This window comes from Schistocerca gregaria, chromosome 1, assembly GCF_023897955.1.
Source record: "Schistocerca gregaria isolate iqSchGreg1 chromosome 1, iqSchGreg1.2, whole genome shotgun sequence".
Classification (NCBI taxonomy): Eukaryota; Metazoa; Arthropoda; class Insecta; order Orthoptera; family Acrididae; genus Schistocerca; species Schistocerca gregaria.
In genome coordinates, this window is record NC_064920.1 from 870,860,938 (window position 1) to 870,883,849 (window position 22,912).

Sequence of the window (22,912 nt, forward strand, 5' to 3'; positions counted from 1 at the left end):
CCGAGCCAGACGCCCTGTAGCGTGCATTCCACTGCCCCCAAACCACCGCTATTTGCCTCTTCAGCGGTGTCAAGCGGGAGCTCACTGCAGAGCCTGGTGCAGGTCTGATGTGTTTCCTGATGAAAGCTGGTTCTGCCTCGGTACCAGTGATGGCGCTGTGTTGGTTAGAAGGAGACCAGTTGAGGACTAGCAACCAAACTGCCTGCCTGCTGGACCTACACCTGGAGTTACCTGCGACATCATATGACACTGAGAGCACTCTCGTGGTTATCCCATGCACCCTGACTGCAAATTTGTACATCAGTCTGGTCATACGACCTTTAGTGCTACATTCATGAACAGCATTGGAAAGAGTGTTTTCTAACAGTACAGCACTTGCTCACCTAACGCTGTTGCAGCCTAGCATGCTCTCCAGAGGGTCCTCATGGTGCTTTAGTCTGCTATATCACCAGATCTGTTCCAGATTCAGCACATATGGGACATCTCAAATCGAGCTCATATGGAACATTGGAAGGTAACTCCAGCGTCATCCACAACCAACATTAAACGTCCCTTTATTGACCGACCAAGTGCACAGGCATTGAACTCCATCCCAGAAACTGACACCCGGCGCTTGTACAATACAATGCATGCACGTCCGCATGCCTGCTTTCAACATTCCGGAGGTTACACTGGTTATCAATGTACCATCATTTCACATTTGCAGTGGCTTAGCTCACCCTTACATTAGCCTGTGATCTTGCAATGTTAATAGCTTAAATATGTTACCTAGAGAAATGTGTCCCCAAAATTTCATTGTTCTACACTAATTACTTTTTGGTGTTGCGATTTCTTTCCGTCAGCGTATATTCGCATGGCTGTCGTGGGCCATAACCACGCGAGCAGCAATATGGAGCAACGATAAACTGTAGTATCAGTCGGCCGTAGACCTCCCACTGTCGAGTTCGAACGTGTACTGCTAGACGTATCCCAGTCTTACGTGGGGATAAGACGATTTTCTCGCGAACAAACAACATTCAAATACGATATCTGAACAGCAAACCGACTGTCTAACCTTTCACTATACACATAATTCGGATGACGCTAATACTACTTACTTCTTGCGGTTTTGGTGAAATGCACATTCAGCTATGTAGTGCAGTTCGTGCCAATTTGATGTTTTTGCTTTCCGCCAGCCTCATGGTTTTGCAATTTCAATGGCCAACAGAGTAAACAAAAATTGTCCAATACAAAAACACATTAGATAACACGTAATGAAACGAAATGGCACACAGTACTGATTTAGCACTGTCATTTGGCAAAGGGTTGAAGGAAACGCCGAAGACTAAAACACGACCGTTGGGAGTTCGAATTTTACGACGACGCTCCTTCCCCTCTCAGCTCCAGTAATTCAAAGATATTTATTCAAGTTACTGACAATTTAAAGGAGCGGATAATGGCTGGTTCGATTAACAAGAGTTATTGCTCAACGGCGAGGTTATCAGCACAGCAGATCAGGAACTTTACGCTTTAGTGCTGAAAAATACGCACTTCCAAATAGGCACGGTTTAGTACGATTCAGCATGCCATAGATCTTTTCACACAGAAACTATAAAGTGAATAATGCGCAGTGGATTATGACATTCCAAACGAATAAGCAGTTTAATCAGAACAGCGCCGACTCACGGATCGTCTCAACCCAACCGCTAGACTCAGATTGTACTCAGCTAGACCAGCGCCTCCAGATTGAGTTTTCGAAAGTCTCCCATAGCATCCAATAAATTCCTCAAAATGATACCAATTGGGCAAGTTTTTCCCAACTATCTCAAAATTATTTGTTCCTTTAAACTATTAGTTTTATCAGCGTTGACATTTGGAAGAGGTCGAATTATGGGTTCAGGGCCGTAAAATTATCTTACATATCAGAAAATTATTGTACATAAAATAAAAGTTTAATTTGTAAATAAAAACAGACACAATGACCAGAAAAATAGTGTTGTTTCGTTTTTCTGTTGATTTAATCACCAGCGCACCACCCACATCTCACTTCGCAACTCAACACCTCTATCCCCTACACTACTGTGAACACATAAATCCCTGTCTATGTTTTTTATTTACATCTCCCGAAGGCTCTTAACTAGGGATGGTATCTGTCGCTGAAGCAAACGGTTTTCGGTTCTGTCGTTTTCTTTCTTTCTTTTTTTGTTTTGTTTTCAACGTAAGTTTAACTTGACTGTTACAACTGCTCAAATTACTTTTTTCTGAAATAACTGATTTTCGGTTTTTTATTCCTACTGTTTCCTGTAACAAACGTGCTTTTCAGAAAAGTGATAAGTGGTTGAAAATTAAAAAAGAAATCGTCAGTATTCTCCTGTTGATTTCAATTTTTTTTTTTAATTTTGGTCAAAAATCGTGTTGTAATAGAGGATCCTACCACCATTTGGGTATTACGAATAGTCAGTGCTAAATGCTGAAAACCGCCTTGGAGAACTCCGTTTTTCTTGTTAATTTGTTTTCAAGGGCATATAAAAGCGTACTAAGTAGATGGTTCAAATGACTGTAAGCACTATGGGATTTAACATCTGAGGTCATCAGTCCCCATACTAAGTAGACACAGACAACAGATGAGCTACTTCATATTTTCTTAGGAAACTATGAATGGATTCTTAAGTTTTAAGTTTCTCCTTATAAGACGTCGGAAGTCGAGCAAATAGAGAGCACTATATTGCAAGCCATAGTTCGTTTAAATAATAAATATCCTTTCTTTCAGGAGTGATAGTTGTGCAAGGTTCGCAGGAGAGCTACTGTAAAGTTTGGAAGGTAGGAGACGAGGTACTGGCAGAAGTACAGCTGTGAGTAGCGGGCGTGAGTCGTGCTTCGGTATCTCAGATGGTAGAGCACTTGCCCGCGAAAGGCAAAGGTCCCGAGTTCGAGTCTCGGTCAGGCACACAGTTTTAATCTGCCAGGAAGTTTTAATAAATATATGTCTGAGTGAAGCTACTCGTGTACTGCCACTATAAAATAAAAACGGTGAATAGCAGAGGGAGTGTGAATGAGAACAGAACCGTATTCAAGTTAACAAAATAATGACTAGTCTTATTAAACCTGTAGTAACTACAAGTAGCTGGCACATCTTACACAGAAATAACAAACACAAACCAGATAGGGAACGGTGTTTTTTATGTAAAGCATACATTGGGGTAGAAGCTATACAAATTTTCCCCTGAATTAATCGCTCTTGCAACGGAATCTGACTTTGTTTACACGAATCCACTGTCAGGTCCAGCTCGACTCGAATGGAATGAACTACCATCAGCTACATCATAAATTATGGTTCACGGTGCTCCAGTGCTTTACCCTTTTACTTTGATACAGGCGGCAGCTGTTGTTCTGTGGCTCAACTGCCGGTCCATTTATGGCCACAGGCAACACCAGGCCCTCCGCGGTCAGTTGCGATATGTGCGATGTCTTGAAGTGACGGTCCTAGACAACACAAAACAGAAATTAAGTAGCACACCCTGCCCATCCGGAGAACGCTCCAGACGGCTTTTTCGAAAGTCAGCTAGTTGTGAAACAGGAAGCCCTTCCGCCTAAAGAGAGCACAGCCTCACACCGCAGTGCCTTCAGTACAAAGCAGGACCCCAGCATCCTCCAGAACCAAACTATGATAAATGACTGTTTGTTTTTCGTCCAGGCGCTTCAGTCTGCAACCGCGCGACCGCTACGGTCGCAGGTTCGAATCCAGTCTCGGGCATGGATGTGTGGATGATGCCCTTAGGTTAGTGAGATTTAGGTAGTTCGAAGTTCTAGGGGACTGATGACCTCAGAAATTAAGTCCCATAGTGCTCAGAGCCAGCCATTTTTTTCGTCTAAAGCGCTAGCCCTAACACTTTACGGAACTCCCACCACACCATAGCGAGCACTAGACTATTTAACATCAATAAATGTCCTCTCTCCACAAAAATAGCAAAGTCCATTTTCTTTTAGTTTTATGAGCTTTTATGTACGACAGCAGGATACAATTCTCATCTCGTTATTTTGTGACATCCAATGAAGTGGACTGCCACCGATCACAAATAATTAGCAGAGACATGTCCACCATCTGTAAAATCAGGAAAAATCTTTGACTATTTTGCTGCGAAAATTATCGATCAGCGCATTACGGAACTCCCACCACACCATAGCGAGCACTAGACTATTTAACATCAATAAATGTCCTCTCTCGACAAAAATAGCAAAGTCCATTTTCTTTTAGTTTTATGAGCTTTTATGTACGACAGCAGGATACAGTTCTCATCTCGTTATTTTGTGACATCCAATGAAGTGGACTGCCACCGATCACAAATAATTAGCAGAGACATGTCCACCATCTGTAAAATCAGGAAAAATCTTTGACTATTTTGCTGCGAAAATTATCGATCACCGCAGAATGTCCTTGTTATCTCGAAACCGTTATCGGAGTAAAGAAAAAGCGAGTTTAAACTCCAAAGAAAAAAAATTATCTGTATTCAGCAATTTGTTTCAGCTTGTTGAACAAATGACACGACCTGAGAGCATTTCTGGCATTCAGTGTCTGTAAATAAACTGTCATGCACGTGTGTATTACCAACATTTCAGACAATTCTTCGGACCATTGGCTCACATGTCGCAAAAAAAAGTAGCATTTACGAAACAAATCGTGTGAGCTTGTCTTGCTCTGTGTAGATGGGAGATTGAAATTTTGTTAAAAGATATCGCCGGAAAGGAAAAAAAGGAAAGCCTGTCAAGAATCATTGCGTGGTGCCCCAGTCATCTCCTTCATCCATCAAGTGCCACGCCAGTGATATCAATTTGATAGGCTAAGTAATTAAATTGGTCGTGAGAGGCAGTTTGCATGGTGAGTAATTTTTGTTTTCAGTAGTCGGATTACACTCACCAGATAGGTCAAATGGGAATGTTCTTTTCGAGGAACACTATTGAGAACCCACATTTGAAGCTGACCACAGAGGGAGTCTACAGCCCACACCATACGTTTGGCATAAGAACTGCGCTATTAGAAACATGACTGTAGTGACTGTGTTACCATCACCCTGCCTAAAACGCGGTCTTGAGTCTACAGGCACACATAACAGTAACTGATAGTGATCCACTTTCGGGCAGAAACGCTGCATGCGATTTGGAATCAAGTCTATCCGTTCTACCACGTACTTGCGTTGGATCCTGTGAAGATGTCTTTTACTGATTACAGCCAGCGGTGAATTATATTCGTGACACTCTCATATCTTGAAATGAGTCCCCTTCTTCGAACTACCTGCTAAGGATCCCATACAGCAAAAGCTCCAGCGCTGTTTTTAGACAGTCGCTCTGCATCTTGGTCGTGACCGAAGTAGCTCCCACAGACCGGTGTAAAGTTTCATCACCTGTATTGCAGGATAACCATATCCAACAGACTATCAATCACGTAAGAGGGTTCCTGCATTGTTCCTTCATAAACAGTTTCATAGATTGTATTTAGGTTGTAACACACCCAATCAGTGTACATAGACATACGCTTTGTTTTCTCTACCATGACAGAGAACTGTTTCAGCTGCTGCTAAACCATCATTAACATGTTTTGATCCTCTGGCTCTCACAGAAAGCTGAACATCGCATGACATAAACTCCACAGCTATTACAACACAAATGGTAAAATAAAACACAGAGGTGATATTTCTCATTGACAAAAATGTGGAAGACATCGCAACATATGGAAACTGGAAGAGTTTCCGGTATTGTATAGTGCTTCCAATAGCTATTCAAAGGTGATGACCTGTACAGTTAATCTAATCTTCCCCATCGACAGGGTATTGGATGTCTCGGTGGTCCATTTCAAAAGCATTGTTCCCTCATTTTGCAGTCATGTACGTGACTACTGTTCCAGTCTTGACCATTGCCAGAAGTTGCTGTTCACAACACATTCACCTTACTGGTGAAAATGAATAAAAACATGTGGAGGACATAGCAGCATGTAGAAATAGGACCAGTCTGTACCATTGAGGAACGCTACCAAATAACTATACGTTGATAATGACGTCTGCATTTAATCCCATGCTCCCCAGCAACAAGTAGCAGGTATCTGGTGTTCAGCCACGGCTCCCTCCATGTCAACCAAGTGGCATCAGACAATCATTATGCGGTAAGCATCAGCATATCCAGTGGACGGTGGAAATGGGAAAGGCACCGTTCATATGAAATGATGTACTGTAATACACGTCGCAGTTGATAGCGAGATCAATTATAGATATTTTGCCCAGAAGTCAGAGAGAGCAGTATCTACCGCATTCTGCAACATGTGTAGAAACAGAGTGAGCTGAGTTAATGCTATAGGAGAGTGCTTTGAGCACTCAGTGGAAATGGGAACATGTTGTCATAGCTCCGCCAACCATGTACAATGTGTAAGGTAAGCGCCAAACGGCCGGCCGTTGTGGCCGTGCGCTTCTAGGCCCTTCAGTCTGGAACCGCGGGACTGCTACGGTCGCAGGTTCGAATCCCGCCTCGGGCATGGATGTGTGTGATGTCCTTAGGTTAGTTATGTTTAAGTAGTTCTAAGTTCTAGGGGACTGATGACCACAGATGTTAAGTCCCATAACGCTCAGAGCCATTTTAAGCGCCAAACGAAGCCCGCTCCTGCAACGCGACGTAATATAAGAGACAGTACGAACTGCTATGATGGTGTTTCTTATCAGGAAAATTAGGAAGATTCAACATCATACAGTTACTGCAGTCTCAAACAGATTCACGTCCCTCATTGTCCATTCACGTCTGTCATCTACATCTACATCTACATCCATACTCCGCAAGCCACCTGACGGTGTGTGGCGGAGGGTACCCTGAGTACCTCTGTCGGTTCTCCCTTCTATTCCAGTCTCGTATTGTACGTGGAAAGAAGGATTGTCGGTATGCTTCTGTGTGGGCTCTAATCTCTCTGATTTTATCCTCATGGTCTCTTCGCGAGATATACGTAGGAGGGAGCAATATACTGCTTGACTCTTCGGTGAAGGTATGTTCTCGAAACTTCAACAAAAGCCCGTAGCGAGCTACTGAGCGTCTCTCCTGCAGAGTCTTCCTCTGGAATTTATCTATCATCTCCGTAACGCTTTCGCGATTACTAAATGATCCTGTAACGAAGCGCGCTGCTCTCCGTTGGATCTTCTCTATCTCTTCTATCAACCCTATCTGGTGCGGATCCCACACTGCTGAGCAGTATTCAAGCATTGGGCGAACAAGCGTACTGTAACCTACTTCCTTTGTTGTCGGATTGCATTTCCTTAGGATTCTTCCAATGAATCTCAGTCTGGCATCTGCTTTACCGACGATCAACTTTATATGATCATTTCATTTTAAATCACTCCTAATGAGTACTCCCAGATAATTTATGGAATTAACTTCTTCCAGTTGCTGACCTATCTTTCTATGTATTCGCATCACATTACACTTGTCTACATTGAGATTCAATTGCCATTCCGTGCACCATGCGTCAATTCGCTGCAGATCCTCCTGCATTTCAGTACAATTTTCCATTGTTGCAACCTCTCGATACACCACAGCATCATCTGCAAAAAGCCTCAGTGAACTTCCGATGTCATCCACCAGGTCATTTATGTATATTGTGAATAGCAACGGTCCTATGACACTCCCCTGCGGCACACCTGAAATCACTCTTACTTCGGAAGACTTCTCTCCATTGAGAATGACATGCTGCGTTCTGTTGTCTAGGAACTCCTCAATCCAATCACACAATTGATCTGATAGTCCGTATGCTCTTACTTTGTTCATTAAACGACTGTGGGGAACTGTGTCAAACGCCTTGCGGAAGTCAAGAAACACGGCATCTACCTGTGAACCCGTGTCTAAGGCCCTCTGAGTCTCGTGGACGAATAGTGCGAGCTGGGTTTCACACGACCGTCTTTTTCGAAATCCATGCTGATTCCTACAGAGTAGATTTCTAGTCTCCAGAAAAGACATTATACTCGAACATAATACGTGTTCCAAAATTCTACAACTGATCGACGTTAGAGATATAGGTCTATAGTTCTGCACATCTGTTCGACGTCCCTTCTTGAAAACGGGGATGACCTGTGCCCTTTTCCAATCCTTTGAAACGCTTCGCTCTTCTAGAGACCTACGGTACACCGCTGCAAGAAGGGGGGCAAGTTCGCTCGTGTACTCTGTATAAAATCGAACTGGTATCCCATCAGGACCAGCGGCCTTTCCTCATTTGAGCGATATTAATTGTTTCTCTATCCCTCTGTCGTCTATTTCGATATCTACCATTTTGTCAACTGTGCGACAATCTAGAGAAGGAAGCACCCAGACATTCTATCACCGTTATTCTGTACCATCAAGCAGAGAAAAATTACGAACTATAAAAGCTCCGCTAATTCCTCTCTTCTGATATATCGAAAACTAATACCGTCTGCATGGTGGCATTGAACATATGCGGCGATCCTATTAAATATACATGTATTGATCCATTGGTGCAGGCAGCCAGTGATCAACGGTGCTTGCACAGACTGGTGTAAAGTTTCATCGCCTGTGCTGTATGGGAGCCTACTCACACACATTATCAGCCGCAGGAGAGGGTCCCTGTTACAGCACTTTTTCTTGCTATACACGCTTTGTACAATGCCATACTTTTTTTTCCGCCACGACTTCGATGTCTGTTTCCGTTTCTAAACTGACATTAAAACGTTTTGATCCATTGACTACCCCAGAAAACTAGGCATCACACAGTGTAAGTCAATTGTTGCTACAGATCCCACAACATACCTACACACTGGGTGATCGATATAAAGGACAGTCACAACGTAAGGAAACTGGGACAGTTTTGAGGCATTGTGGAGCGTATCCAAACTCCTGTTCGAAGGCTACTGACGACCTCTACATTTAAACTCATCATTCACAGTGACAGGATAGCTGATAGCGCTGTGTTCTGTTTGCTTGATTCCTCGTATTGCTTCCATGCATGCGATCACTGTTTCGGTGTTATCCATCCCTGAAAAGTGTTGCCCCCTCCACCAAGACTCTTTCTCCATCTCAAACAAGCGATGTCAGTCAGTCACTATGTGGTAATCAACAGCGTACCAGTGGACGGTTGGGGTGGAAAAGACACACTTGATGTGCTGTAATAATAAGCATCGTAGTTGATAGCACGATCAATTTTAGCAGTTTTATCGTAATTTCAACACCGACCAATGACGCAGCAGCGTGCTTACCAGTTTCTGTATCTTCGCTACACAGCCCCTCTACTACTTTGCAAGTACCATCACGAATGTAAATAGATGACTGTGCAGTATCTTCATTCATTGTTAATTCTTAAACAGATACACCAAAGTATACCAGATAGCAACCTACAGTCCGGCCGGAGTGGCCGTGCCGTTCTGGGCGCTACAGTCTGCCTCGGGCATGAATGTGTGTGTTGTCCTTAGGTTAGTTAGGTTTAATTAGTTCTAAGTTCTAGGCGACTGATAACCTTCGAAGTTAATTCGCATAGTGCTCAGAGCCATTTGAAGCGACCTACATATCTTTAGCACTTCGATCATAGTGTGTAATTTACGATCTTTCTCTATGCGGATGGGAGTCACTGGGCATTCTCGCAATCGTAGGATAAAGTTTAGAGACCGAAAGATCTCCTCATATTGTCTTTGACCAGCGCTCCCTGCAGCTGACCAGAAGTAGACCACTACGTTCCATACTTCCACATTACGTGGAGGAACAGTGCACACCGAGGCTGTAACTGCTGTCCCACACCCATACAATAGCACAAGATTTCTCCAGATGCGCGAATGTCGAGCGGGTTAGCACCCCTTATCAGTGTACAGTAGATATGAAACTGTTGTGATGATGTAAGAGACAATTAACAACAAGAAACAGGTGGTTTTTATGCATGATGGAGCTCCAGACGGATCGAGTTTGCTGCATTTTAAGTAAATCAACTGCGCTATCAATTCTGAAGTGTTGTTCTAGTGTCTGGTGTCATTACAAAGAAGGTATTGGTAAGAGAGAACATAAACACATCCACTCCTAAGGCTACAAGGTTCTGCACTTAAAACACTCTATGATGTTAGATATTTGCTACTTCTGACCTTTTAATAGCATGGAATGCAACGCTGTTAGTATCCCAATGAAAGAAATATATTTCCAGAGCATGACATACATTCTCCTTGCAGGTTTCTCTACGATCAACTATGGTGACAAACTGTAAAATGAAAAATTACTTCCTTAAAACTTCGATTTAGTGTGATACATGTACAATATAGGTTTCCAGAGGTGTAGAGCTCCTACTGTTCACATTCAATCATGGTTCAGAAATTATACTAAGCTCGCATCAGTCCTATATATAGAATGAGACTAGTAACGGAGAATGCCTCTTACAAAGAAAAAACGCATGGCAGTGGTGTCTGACATGTGAAATTACACGTCACGCCGCCACTAACTCCGTAAACAGGACATAGGTCAAGCAGATGTATACACGGTGATTGTATTACCTCACAGACATCTGTCGCTAACATAGAATCACCGTAGTTACGAAACTGAAGACTCGATTTTATGCCCAAGATACGGCAAAGGAATGGAATACGTCGCATAAATCTTCATTTATCAAGAGGAATGTGTGGAAACAGGGTGGAAGTCCTCTTATGACCGAGAGGTTTGTGGTTAACGATCGCAAGTAGACAGTTCTCTAAGCCACAGACAGAACAGGTAGTTGTACGTGAGTGGAGCGCAGGTTATGTCACACAACTGCTGCATCCCGACAGAACTACGGAAAAAAATTGGTCAAATGACCTACATCGAAATGTCCCTCTCTCTCTAGAAAGCATCATCAGTCTTTCATTAAATCCTACCTCGTTACAACTCCACCTCATCCGATCACTCCATTCACTCTCTGTCATCCTTAACGCATATGTAAGTACGTTTAGAGGCAAATGGTTCTCTTTTTTCCAGGAAAGCATTAAAGACAGCAGTCAACTCGCGTGTAGCACTGTTACCTCAATTGACATACAGTAGAACGTTGCCCCGAAGAAAAATAAAAGGACTCATTCCCCAGTATCCGGTGCTTCCATCTCAACGTTTTCTCGTATTCCGCTTGCTGTCATACATTCGTTTCCATCTACAAGAATAGTTCTGCACCAATCAGAAGACATGCAAGTACTCCCTCAATTTTCCTGCATTTCGCCGTATTTTCCCTCGTTTCATACGCGTTTTCTGGCATTTTTTATGTCCCTTCTGTACATACAGTCATTGCATCGTCTCTGGTTCCATGTTCTGAAATTGCTTGTAAATGTAGTACAGCTGCCAACACCTAAAGCATATCAATTTGATGTCCAAATTATACCCATACCCCCAGCTCCCTACTACTTTTGGGATGTGAAGATAGGGATCCTCGCAAGACGCGAAGTGTATCAGCAAACTATCGTAATAATGCTTGATTGCACAGTGCAGCATGAACAGGAGTGAAGCATTTCTTTTAGTTCCAACTTTACCCAAATGCAGTGGATGAGTGAGGACACGTCAAAAGAGGATTTCTTCTTATTTTGGAACTAGCTGAGTTCCCTCTGTTTGCCGGGTATGTAGTCGATTTCGTCCTTCCACCCCCATTCATCTTCTCATCTCCCCTCTCTGTCCATCTTCTCCTCCTCATTAGGCCTTTTATCTCCGCCCATCTCATCTTCTTTCCTATTCTATCCATTTCCTCCCCCTCCTCTCTCTGTACACGTCCTCCTCTCCCTATATCTTGAACTATGTGTCGAACTATGATATATTTGTGTAGGTACATTCAGCGGCATATTTGGATATTGTCTGCGAAATATGATATGTTGCGAATAGAAGTAGTAGCAAAGAAGTAATAAATTTAAACGTAATGTACGATGTGGCAGTTTTTCACGCACCTCAGCGTTTATGACAACGTATCTCCCGGTCTATGTGGAGTACAATGATATAATTTTGGGCCGCGCGGGATTAGCCGAGCGGTCTGGGGCGCTGCAGTCATGGACTGTGCGGCTAGTCCCGGCGGAGGTTCGAGTCCTCCCTCGGACATGGGTATGTGTGTTTGTCCTTAGGATAACTTGCAGTGTGTAAGCTTAGGGACTGATGACCTTAGCAGTTAAGTCTCATAAGATTTCGCACACATTTAAAAAAATTATTAATTTTGGAGGTACATTCAGCAGCATACGTAGATACTGTCTGCAAAATGTATTGCGATTAGAGCTAGTAGTACAGAAGTAAGAAATTTAAATGACATGCATGATGTGACAGTTTTCAAGCACCTTATTGTTTATGGCGTGACATGTACTGAACTATGATAGCTAGATCTTTCTACCCAGATGATGTTTATTGTCTGACGATAAGAGATATGGGTAACAAGTTTAGTTGTAATCGGACAGTTGATTTAGAGGGAGATATGGAACATACATAAATACATACACACAAACATACGAGACAGAGGCGACAAAAGTCACGGGATACCACCTAATATCGTGTCGGACCTCCTTTTGACCGGTGTAGTGCAGCAACTCGAGGTAGCACAGACTCAATAATTCGTTGGAAGTCCTGTGCAGAAATACAGAGCCTTGCTGCCTCTAAAGCCGTTCGTAACTGCGAAAATGTTGCCAATGCATAATTTTTTGCACGAACTGACCTCTCCATTGCGTCTATAAATGTCCGATGGGATTCATGTCCGGCGATCTGGGTGGCCAAATCATTCCCTCGAAATGTCCAGAATTTTCTGCTCGACCGCTACGGTCGCAGGTTTGAATCCTGCCTCAGGCATGGCTGTGTGTGATGTCCTTAGGTTAGTTAGGTTTAAGTAGTTCTAAGTTCTAGGGGACTGATGACCTCAGAAGTTAAGTCCCATAGTGCTCAGAGCCATTAGAACCATTTTGTACAGAATTTTCTTCCAAACAAATGCAAACAATTGTGATCTGGTGGCGTGGCGAATTGTCATCCACAAAAATTCTATCATTGTTTGGGAACATGAAGTCCATGAATGGCTGCAAATGATCGATGATCAGTTCAGCTGGATCTGAGCAGCCAGTCCATTCCATGTAAACGTAGCCCAGACCCTTGTAGGGCCACCACCGCCTTGTGTAGTGCCATATTGACAACTTGGGGTCTGCACTACACTGGAACCCTACCATCAGCTCTTGCCAACTGAAATTAGGTGTCATCTGAACAGGGCACGGTTTTCCGGTCGTCTAGGGTCCTATCGATATGGTCTCGCGCCCAGGAGAGGCGCTGCAGGCGATGTATTGTTAGCAAACGCGTTAGAGTCTGTCGTCTGCTGCCATAACCCATTAACTCCGTCCTGACAGATACTATTCGTTGAACATCCCACATTCATTTCTCCGGATGTATCACGCGACTGTTGCTTGTCTGGTAGTAGTGACATCTCTATGGAAACGCCGCTGCTCTCAGTCGTTAGGTGAAGGCCGTCGGCTACTGTGTTGGCCGTGCTGAAAGGCGATGCCTGAAATTTGGTGTTCTCGGCACACTCTTAATACTGTGGATCTCGGAACAATGAATTTGTGGTGCGCATACTGTAAGACCTTCAGTAGACACACCATCAGATTGTTTGACTTGTCGCTCTAACGAAGTAGGTGAGTGTCAGCAGTATGTCTCGTGGTCTTATCGTAGCGTGTTTATCTTCTGCCGTTAGGTCAGACGGTAGAAATGCCACTTGCACGCTTAGAGTAGCAGATTGATGGTGAGCAACTTTAAACAGAACTTGATTAATTTTCAGGCACATTTATTAAAATAATAACAAGTATAGAAATTACTTAACTTGGTTCTGGATGCTATTTACAATTGACAATCTGAAGTTCCTTTGGTATTGGTACATTAATCTTATTCTCATATATATCTCTGATACTTGACAAAAGAGTCTATACATTTATCTTCATGGCTATGTACAGGAATATGGTAATCTTATTGGGCGCAGACTGAAACTTGACTATAGACTGGTACAGAAAAATGAAGACTGGTACAGACTAATGCAGACTGACTCATCGAATGTCCGTCCACTCATTATAATACCTCGCGCGGTCATGTATCACTGCGCGAGTGTGATCTGCGAGGAGAAAAGGTTCTACGTTAGCAGCAATCTCATTGGCTGCATTACATATTAATACGCGGATCGGCGGATGCAGAATTTGGTCCGTCTGTAAGACAGCGCCATCTCGTAGTGCGGAGACGGACGAGCGCTGCGCCTGCGCTGTTGTGCTTAGCGGGCCGCGCTCTACTGGGAAAGTTGTGTACGCGCTGACTACGCGGAACTATGTACACAACAGAATTAGATAACGATTTCGCAAATGGAATGACCCATGCATCTAACTACCATTCCGTGTTCAAAGTCTGTTAACTGCCGTCGGTGGCTATCACCTTGGACTCCTTCTCACATGAATCACTCAAACGACAATCCCGCTAATACACTGTCATTGTATACCCTGTTTACGGAACACTACCACCATCTGCACATGGCATATCGCTAGCCTATGACTTTTGTCACCTCAGTGTATGTATGGATTAGAAACACAGGTGTGCAGCCATACCTCGATCGCCAGTAATATGTTCATTGACCCCGATTGTTTGTCAGTACAGTAACTAGCTTGCTCTTAATGAAGCTGAACAACGTTTACTGCGTCGGACGTACTGAGGACGGACGGGTAGAAGTAGGGGACGCAGCGGCAGCGGCGCATCATGTGTCTGGCACGGCAGGCGGTGAGGCAGTTGGAGCGCGAGTAGTCGATCCTCGCCGTGGCGTAGCCGCCCTCGTTGGGGTACAGGCACTGCCGCTGCTGCAGCGACAGCCGGCGCACCGCGTCCGTGCTCATCGTCTGCTCTGCCGTCACCTGCACACAGCGACCAGCGCAGCCAGCGGCGTTAGTCTCTACAGATACAGACACACGTTAAACACAAGACAAAGTGGTGGTCCACCCTCCCTAAAAGTACACGCTGAATACTCCGGAGATCTGTCGGTGGAGGACAGCAGGCACCACGTGATCAAGTAACCTTCTATTGCTGACGGAAGCCTTCGCAGCAGCTGGTCTGTTTGTGCTAGTCTGTTGTAGGGAATCGACGTGGAGACTTACCAGAATGGCAGAAATGAGCTATCGGTTTGGATGTACCTCTTACCACGCCGTGAGCGTAGGCGACCTATATTTGTTGATGTAAAAAATTAAACTGGAAGGAACACATAGAAAATGTTGTGTGGAAGGCTAACCAAAGACTGCGTTTTATTGGTATGGCGCTTAGAAAATGCAACAGACGTACTAAAGAGACTGCCTACACTATGCTTATCCGTCCTCTTTTAGGATACTGCTACGCGGTGTAGGATCCTTGCCGGCCGCGGTGGCCGTGCGGTTCTAGGCGCTCCAGTCAGGAGCCGCGTTGCTGCTACGGTCGCAGGTTCGAATCCTGCCTCGGGCATGGGTGTGTGTGATGTCCTTAGGTTAGTTAGGTTTAAGTAGTTCTAAGTTCTAGGGGACTAATGACCACAGCAGTTGAGTCCCATAGTGCTCAGAGCCAATTGAACCATTTGTAGGATCCTTACCAGATAGGATAGACGGAGTATGCTCAAAAAGTTCAAAGAACGGCAGTAAGTTTTGTATTATCACGAAATAAGTGAGAGAGCGTCACTGAAATGATGCAGGATTTGGGGTGGACATAATTGAAACGTAGGCGTTTTTCGTTGCGGCGGAATGTTCTCACGAAATTTCAATTACCAACTTTCTCCTCCGAAAGCGAAAATATTCTGTTGACGCCGACCTACAGGAGAAACGTTCGTCATAAAAAATAAGGTAAATCAGAGCTCGCACTCAAAGATATAGGTGTTCCTTTTTCTGCGTGCTATACGAGGTTGGAATAATAGAGAATTGTGAAGATGGTTCGATGAACGCTCTGCGAGGCACTTAAATGTTCAAATGGTTCTGAGCACTATGGGACTGAGGTCATCAGTCCCCTAGAGCTTAGAAACACTTAAACCATGTACGGCCGGCAGGCACGCATGAGATCAGACAAGTTTGCGCGACCTTGTTTCGATGAAAACAGACTCCTCGTCAAACGATAAACCGTGCTTTTTTTTACAGCCACTTATCTGTACACATCTTGCGAGCGCCAATGAATATCTACGACTCTCAGGTTTTTCACCAAAAGAAACTCAATGACAGCTCTCTGCTTGGAACACTCTTCCATTGTAGACGCCATTTTGAAGGTTACGTATAGGTCACTACATATCGAAACTGCATGGAACTTTAGACTGAAGAAATAATATTCCACGATATCCCACAACAAATTCCGCAATTTCTCAACTGAAACTGGCCGAGAAAAATGTGTTGCATTCTAACAGCGTTAATGCTTGCTGACTAGATGTTCAGTATTTATGTAACGGTACCTCTTCCGACTACAAGAAAATAATTATCATCAGTTCACCACACAACCTAAAAAGCAATGAGCGGATAAGCTTGGGAAGTATAGAAAAGTCAGGCTGTCATCATCCCATATCTGTATACGGGTGATTGTAATAATAAACTTATAAATAGCAAGAAAAACTGAAGAACTGCTGTACAAAGAACGGTTTAGCTACACGAAAGAGACATATTCTACAAAAATAATCCTGAACTACTGTTAGTTAATGAAAAATTAATAAAGAAAAACCAAGACACTCTCATACCCAGCGGATAAATGCTCCTATAGGCGCCCAAAGGAGGCGAACATATCCTCTTCGAAAGTCCCTTACTGAAAGACAGGGAACCAGCTGCCTCAATCATTATTTTGCCTTCTTCACCAAACATTTTAGCAAGCGAACAAATTGAAGCTCCTTTAATGGAGAATATTCTAAATCATTTTACGCAGTTCTGACTGTAATTAAGGTTTCATACTCGGCTTCTCCATCTCTATATGCATCTCTCTCCCACTGTCTCCTTTTTCTCCCAGTGTTTTGTAGTGTTCGTATATCCTACTGCCACTGATTCCTCTCTCATCTATGCTTTCTTTCCCACTGCCACTGTGTCCTCCATACCTTAGCATCTAGAAACGCCTAGGGGTGGGGAGTCCAACTTCTATCTGTCCTGTATCCACTGCTCAAAATGTCAGGCCAAAATGCGCCATGCCATTTGCATACGTTTTAAAGTTCGCTGGTCTGGATGGGTCCAGTCATCCCCAGGCCTATATCACTCTTCCACTGCCACTATCTTTCTCCTGGCATCAGTGCCTCTTCTCTCTTTCTCTTCCATTTGCACCGTCTTCTCTCGCTTCCACAACCACTGTGTGTCTGCTACTCTCCTTCAGCACAAGTAGCGTAACAAAATTTTTAGTGAAGAAGGCGGACTGAGGACTAAGGCAGCTGATTCCCCACTTCTCTATCATAGCCTTTTACAAAGTAACAAATTTGCGTTTTTTGTGCTCCGACAAGGAGATTTGTCCGCTGGTTCCCTTTTTATCGCTATTACAGCAGAGAGTGCTGCTTATATAAAACGAAATTTACAGGTTAGTAACGTTTTGGCAGTTTATATACTTCAACACATTTCTATACTTTCACACATACAGAGTGTAGCTAAATTCCCTTTACATAGTTTGAGGACAAGGTTCTTTACAACAAAACAGGAAAGAGTATCTAGTAAAGATGCATACCCAAAGAACTATGAGCTATCTTCGATACTGTGGAAGCACTTTGATTTCCATGTTTTGGGTAGAGGTAGTGAAAAGAAAACTTCTCCGGTTAACGTGAGCCGTGAAATGAATTTCTTAAGAGCTGTGAGCAGTTGCTCTTCTTCGCCACTGTGAAATCTCTTCTTCTGAACGAACCCTCGTAACTCTTATGGTATTCGTTCTAAAATCCGTGTTTTTGTCCAAACTATATCCTTTCAAAATATGGAAAGCAAGGTACGTTCAGTAGAAAAGAAGTATTTCACAGTATCAAAGATTAACAAGTGCTTAAAGCGCTTAAGGTATATATATTAGAGCCGATGTTTACTAGAACTTTTTCCCTTGTTTTGGTGGGAGGAACCTGTCCTCAAAGTCTATAATATCTGCGATTTACTGCCGTTTTTTCGGTATACAGCATGTCATCTGCAACAGTAAAATATGAAAATGTGATTTTACATAGTCAGTGTTACGCTGTTGGGAATTGCGGTAGTATTGTGGGTACAATTTTGATGGGCACTAAGTTGTTACGTAATCTGTCATGTACCCTCTTTCGCTGGTCGGCTTGCTGTTGATTTAAAACACACACACACTCAAAAAGTTTTTAAAACTTGGTCGTAATTCAGAACATTACGCCGTATTACTGTTCGCATGTGGCGCGAGGTTTATCGCGTATGACGATAAGGTTTCGATAAGTGTAGCAGGAGTTCTGACGGCTTATGTTCCTCTGTTCGCGATTAGGGAGTTATCGAGTGTGTGTGTGATTTCTGTTCTGTGTCCTGCGTCATATCTCTTAAAGCCGAGAGATGGTGTTGCAAAGCGTTGAGTTCGCAGTTGTTGGGTTTGTATTTGTACGTTCAAATGGCTCTGAGCACTATGGGACTTAACATCTGAGGTCATCAGTCCCCTAGAACTTAGAATTACTTAAACCTAATTAACCTAAGGACATCACACACATCCATCCCCGAGGCAGGATTCGAACCTGCGATCGTAGCGGTCGCGCGGTTCCAGACTGAAGCGCCTAGAACCTCTCAGCCACAACGGCCGGCCCTTTTGTACGTAATAGCTTTCTTCTATTGTTAGTTTCCGATGTAAAATGTTGCTCTGTTTTAGGATGTGGGGTGGTGGTGTTTGGGAACGGTTTTCGGCCTAACAATTTCGAGAAGTCAGTCGTGGCCATACATATTCATGAAACTGGCCATTCCATATAAGGAACAGACGAGAATCTAGCAATTTTGATTATACAAGATAAAGGCAAGAAAGTGGGTCTACAAGAACAATTAGAGATTACTATACAGAGCGTAGGAAATCGTGATACATTAAATGAACGGTTTACAGGTGACATAAATAAATTTCAGAAACTTTGCACATTTTTTATATATCTGTAACCATTTAGTGACTTTACAATACACCGTTAGCTTACCGTTCGTGATGGGATTTGAAATTCCGGGCTATACGTAGTTATAAATCACCTTTGTTTCTTCAGCACCTCTTTGATTTCGTGTTCACATTCAGGAGGAGCTCACTCGAGTGACTTCTGCGTTTATCTGCACGATAAGCTTTCAAGAAGAAGCGTTTATCTGCACGTATTTGACTGCTATTGTGACGCTGCCATTACGTTTTGGTATATTTTATTAGTTGATGGTGATGTGCATGTACATCTTAAGAAAGCATGGTTGCAAGAGAAGTAGCGACGTTATCTTATTTTTATTGCCCTTGTTTATGTTTTATATTGATCGCTTTTAGAGTTTCTTGTACAGTTATTCTGTTGATGAATGCTTAACCTTCGAAACGTGTAAATTCTACTGTTATTCATCCTGTAAATAAGTCGTTCAGCTAACATTTTAATCTTAGAGAAAATTTCGCAACACAAATTAAAGTGAAAGGCTAACCAATAATTTTTTTTTAGATTCACAGACGACTTAGCCCTTCAGGCTGAAACTATGACAGGCAACAATTATTAAATGGAATGTTCTTTGTAGTTTACACCTGACCCATGTTGAGGATAAAAGAATCATTGACTGAGGTAGATCAAGATAGCAACATGCTGCCTTAAATTATCTGGATGAAAGATAACATCTCGGAGACCTCGAAGATAGGGCAAAATCACTGTCCTTAAAATGTCAGAAATGTAACTGCTGACTTGCAAGTTACTATCCATACGATCTAGAACCCAATGACATTGGATACTATCATGCCTGGTGGTATGTCTGTACGAGGATAATGAAGGTAATGAATGAAATCTGGCAACTTTCATTCTTCTAGGAGCCTCCATTCAAGTGTAAGTTCATCGAGAAGATAACGTGGTGAAACTCTTGTGTCCAATGTAATCGTTGATGATGTCGTCCAGGATACCGAGCAGCATACATAGCACACGCCCGTTGGGCATTTTGATCACAATAGCCATACATCAACACCATATCGACCTTTTCCGCAATTGGTAAACTGTCCATTTTAACACGGGTAATGTATCAGGAAGGAAATACCGTCCAGACTGGCGGAATGTTGGGTGATACCACGTACTTATACGTTTGTGACTACTACAGCGCCATCTATCACAAAGCAAAAAAGTGGTTCAACTAAAACATTCATATTTCTTTACGTACAACACGAATATGTAATAAAAATGGCGGTTGCTATTTTGAAAAAAGGCAGTTGATATTTGTTTGACCTATGGCATCGACATCTAGCGGGCCAACCATAGCGCCATCTGGTTTTCCCCTTCAAGCTAGACAAGTTTCGTTTTTTGTAGTTTTTTCGTTTGACGCTTATTTCGTGAGATATTTGGCCCAGTCACGATCAATGGACCATCCTATATAACGTGAATAGCTAATAAGGGAATGATGTTTTAGTTTCTTTAACCGCTCTTTGCTCGATATCATTTGACGTTCTCTCCCCTCTCTCCCACCCCCACCCCCACCCCCATGTCTCTCTGTCTCTCTTTTTATTTTCATTTCTTTATTTCTTTATTTTAACATAGGTCAAAAGACTGGGCAAGCTAGCGCATCGTCATCTGACCTCGTCATTATCTGGAAAAGAAATTAATGCTTGTACAAGCATGCTTGAACCGTGTTGAGGTGCGAGGAATTTGAGCATGCTTTCTCAAGCATTCTTGCACAAGGATGCTTGTTAGGCTATCAGTTACGTGAGCGGCCGATTTAAGATGTCTACGGGCCAAGTCCAGTACCTGGAGGAACGCCTCCGACGAGGGCTTCACGATGTGTCCCCTGGCGATGACGTCGGGGAACTCGACCGGCGAGTGCACCAGCACCTGGAAGCCGTAGAAGGAGAAGGTGGCCGCCTGGTAGTCCTCCAGCTGGGGGTCCAGTAGCACCGTCAGACCCGACAGCAGGCCCGCAGCGTTGGTGCGTACGCTAGTCGGGCCCAGGGATCTGAGCAGTTCGTTATAGAAATTGCTGGACCAACCACGGGCACCAATTTTTTAATTAATCAAGGTTACATATATTCATATTTTGTAATTGCAATTGTGTATAGCACCTGCAAGCTATGAGTACAAGTAAAAAATTACTATACTTTCTTCGTATCTCATACTTAACCCTAATAGTGCACATCTCTACAATTGCTACACGACCTGCACACCAGGTCACAATGACCCTCAATTATATGCTGGAGAAATTGCTGAATATTGAACATTTGCTAATGAAACTGGATTCTCATATACTAAACGCATTTTATTTCGCCTTTGTCACTTTCTTTTTCAATCAACATTAGCATGCATGCATCTAAAATTCGAGACAAAGAAAAAACCGGCATGTAAGCTTTTCAGTGATTGAACTTGAAAGTGATCTGGATCTAAAGATTTTATACGCCCTTCTACTAGATGAAGATGCTATAATATGTACATATTATACAAATATTTTGGGGTCTTCTCCATTATTCACAAATCCGTTCATTCATTAGTTCCAGACTCTTAGAGTATGGACTACAATGTTACCGGTAGCTGGCCAGAATCTTCTATTAGGGAGAGTTGTGTTGCAACGATGACCATTCCTTTCGTACACGTCTGTATTTTCTTCATCGCTGTCGGTAGACTGATTAGTTTTGGCATTGTCCATAACTGCTACTGGAAAGGAAAGTCACTTAGTGTCACTTTTACGACTGAACTGTTCTAGCAGTACTTCCGTTAGTAAAATATCATTTCTTCGTGCCGTTTTCACATTAATGTATTTCACACTCAGCGAAAAATTATTTACTCAATGTGTACTGCAGGGCCGGCCACAGTGGCCGAGCAGTTCTAGGCACTTCAGTCTGGAGCCACGCGACCGCTACGGTCGCAGGTTCGAATCCTGCCTCGAGCATGGATGTGTGTGATGTCCTTGGGTTAGTTAGGTTTTAGTAGTTCTAAGTTCTAGGGTACTGATGACCTCAGATGTTAAGTCCCATTGTGCTCAGAGCCAGTCGATTCCAGGCCGGGTGGGAGATTTTCTCCGCTCGGGGACTGGGTGTTGTGCTGTTATCATCATCATGTCATCCTCATGAAGTCGACCAATGTCGGGCTGACTGCAATAAGACTTGCACTTGGCGGCCAACCTTTCCCGGATGGGGCCTCCTGCCCAACGATGCCATACGCTCACTTCATTTTTTTTTTATCTGCTGCCAAGGCTTGCTCTATTATGTCAACATGGGAGGCGACTAATTTTTGACGCTGATAGTCCCCAGCGATGAAACGTCTTTTCACCACTATGAGCCAGAATATGAAGTAGAGACACAAGAAGCCATCGGCAGGAAACTTTATGCCAACCAATTTTTGGGACTCAAATGAGATCATTCTGGAAGAGAGCATGGCAAAGAGAGTTACAGTGAATTATTGGAAAAAAGCTAAATGCAGCAATTCGCACCTAACGTCGAAGTCAGTTGTCAAAATAAATAAATAAAAAGTATTGCTGTTGATTGACAATGTACGACTGCACTCGGCTCATCACACCGTTGAAAGCATAAAGAAATTGGCTTTGGAGCTGCTGGAACACCTTATCTGCAGCTCAGAGCTCGCTGGCTCCAACTTTCACTTGTCTGAGTGGTTCAAGGATAATTTACGAGGTCGACGATTCTCTTCAGATATGCAGTAACAGGAAAGGCTGCAGATCGCTGGACCAAGGGAATTGAAAAGAAAGGAGAGTATCTTGATAAATAACATACATGTAGGATCACTATTTTTTGTAAGTACACTGCAGGACGAAAAGTGTAGATTATTTTTGAATCTCCCCCGTAATAATAAAGAAACGGGTTAAGTGTGCCAGCTATCGGGAAGTAAGCAGAT

The 22,912-nt window shown here is 43.2% G+C and overlaps 1 protein-coding gene across 1 annotated transcript in view; it reads right to left on the reverse strand.

Moving 5' to 3' along the window:
• LOC126279474 (pickpocket protein 28-like) overlaps nucleotides 1-22,912 on the reverse strand; it is a 108,254-nt gene that overhangs the window by 17,436 nt on the left and 67,906 nt on the right. The window contains exons 8-9 of the mRNA XM_049979684.1: nucleotides 20,822-21,008; nucleotides 14,645-14,843 (exon numbers count right to left, since the gene is read on the reverse strand). Coding sequence (XP_049835641.1) covers nucleotides 14,645-14,843; nucleotides 20,822-21,008 — 386 coding nt within the window. The remainder of the gene's footprint in view (nucleotides 1-14,644; nucleotides 14,844-20,821; nucleotides 21,009-22,912) is intronic.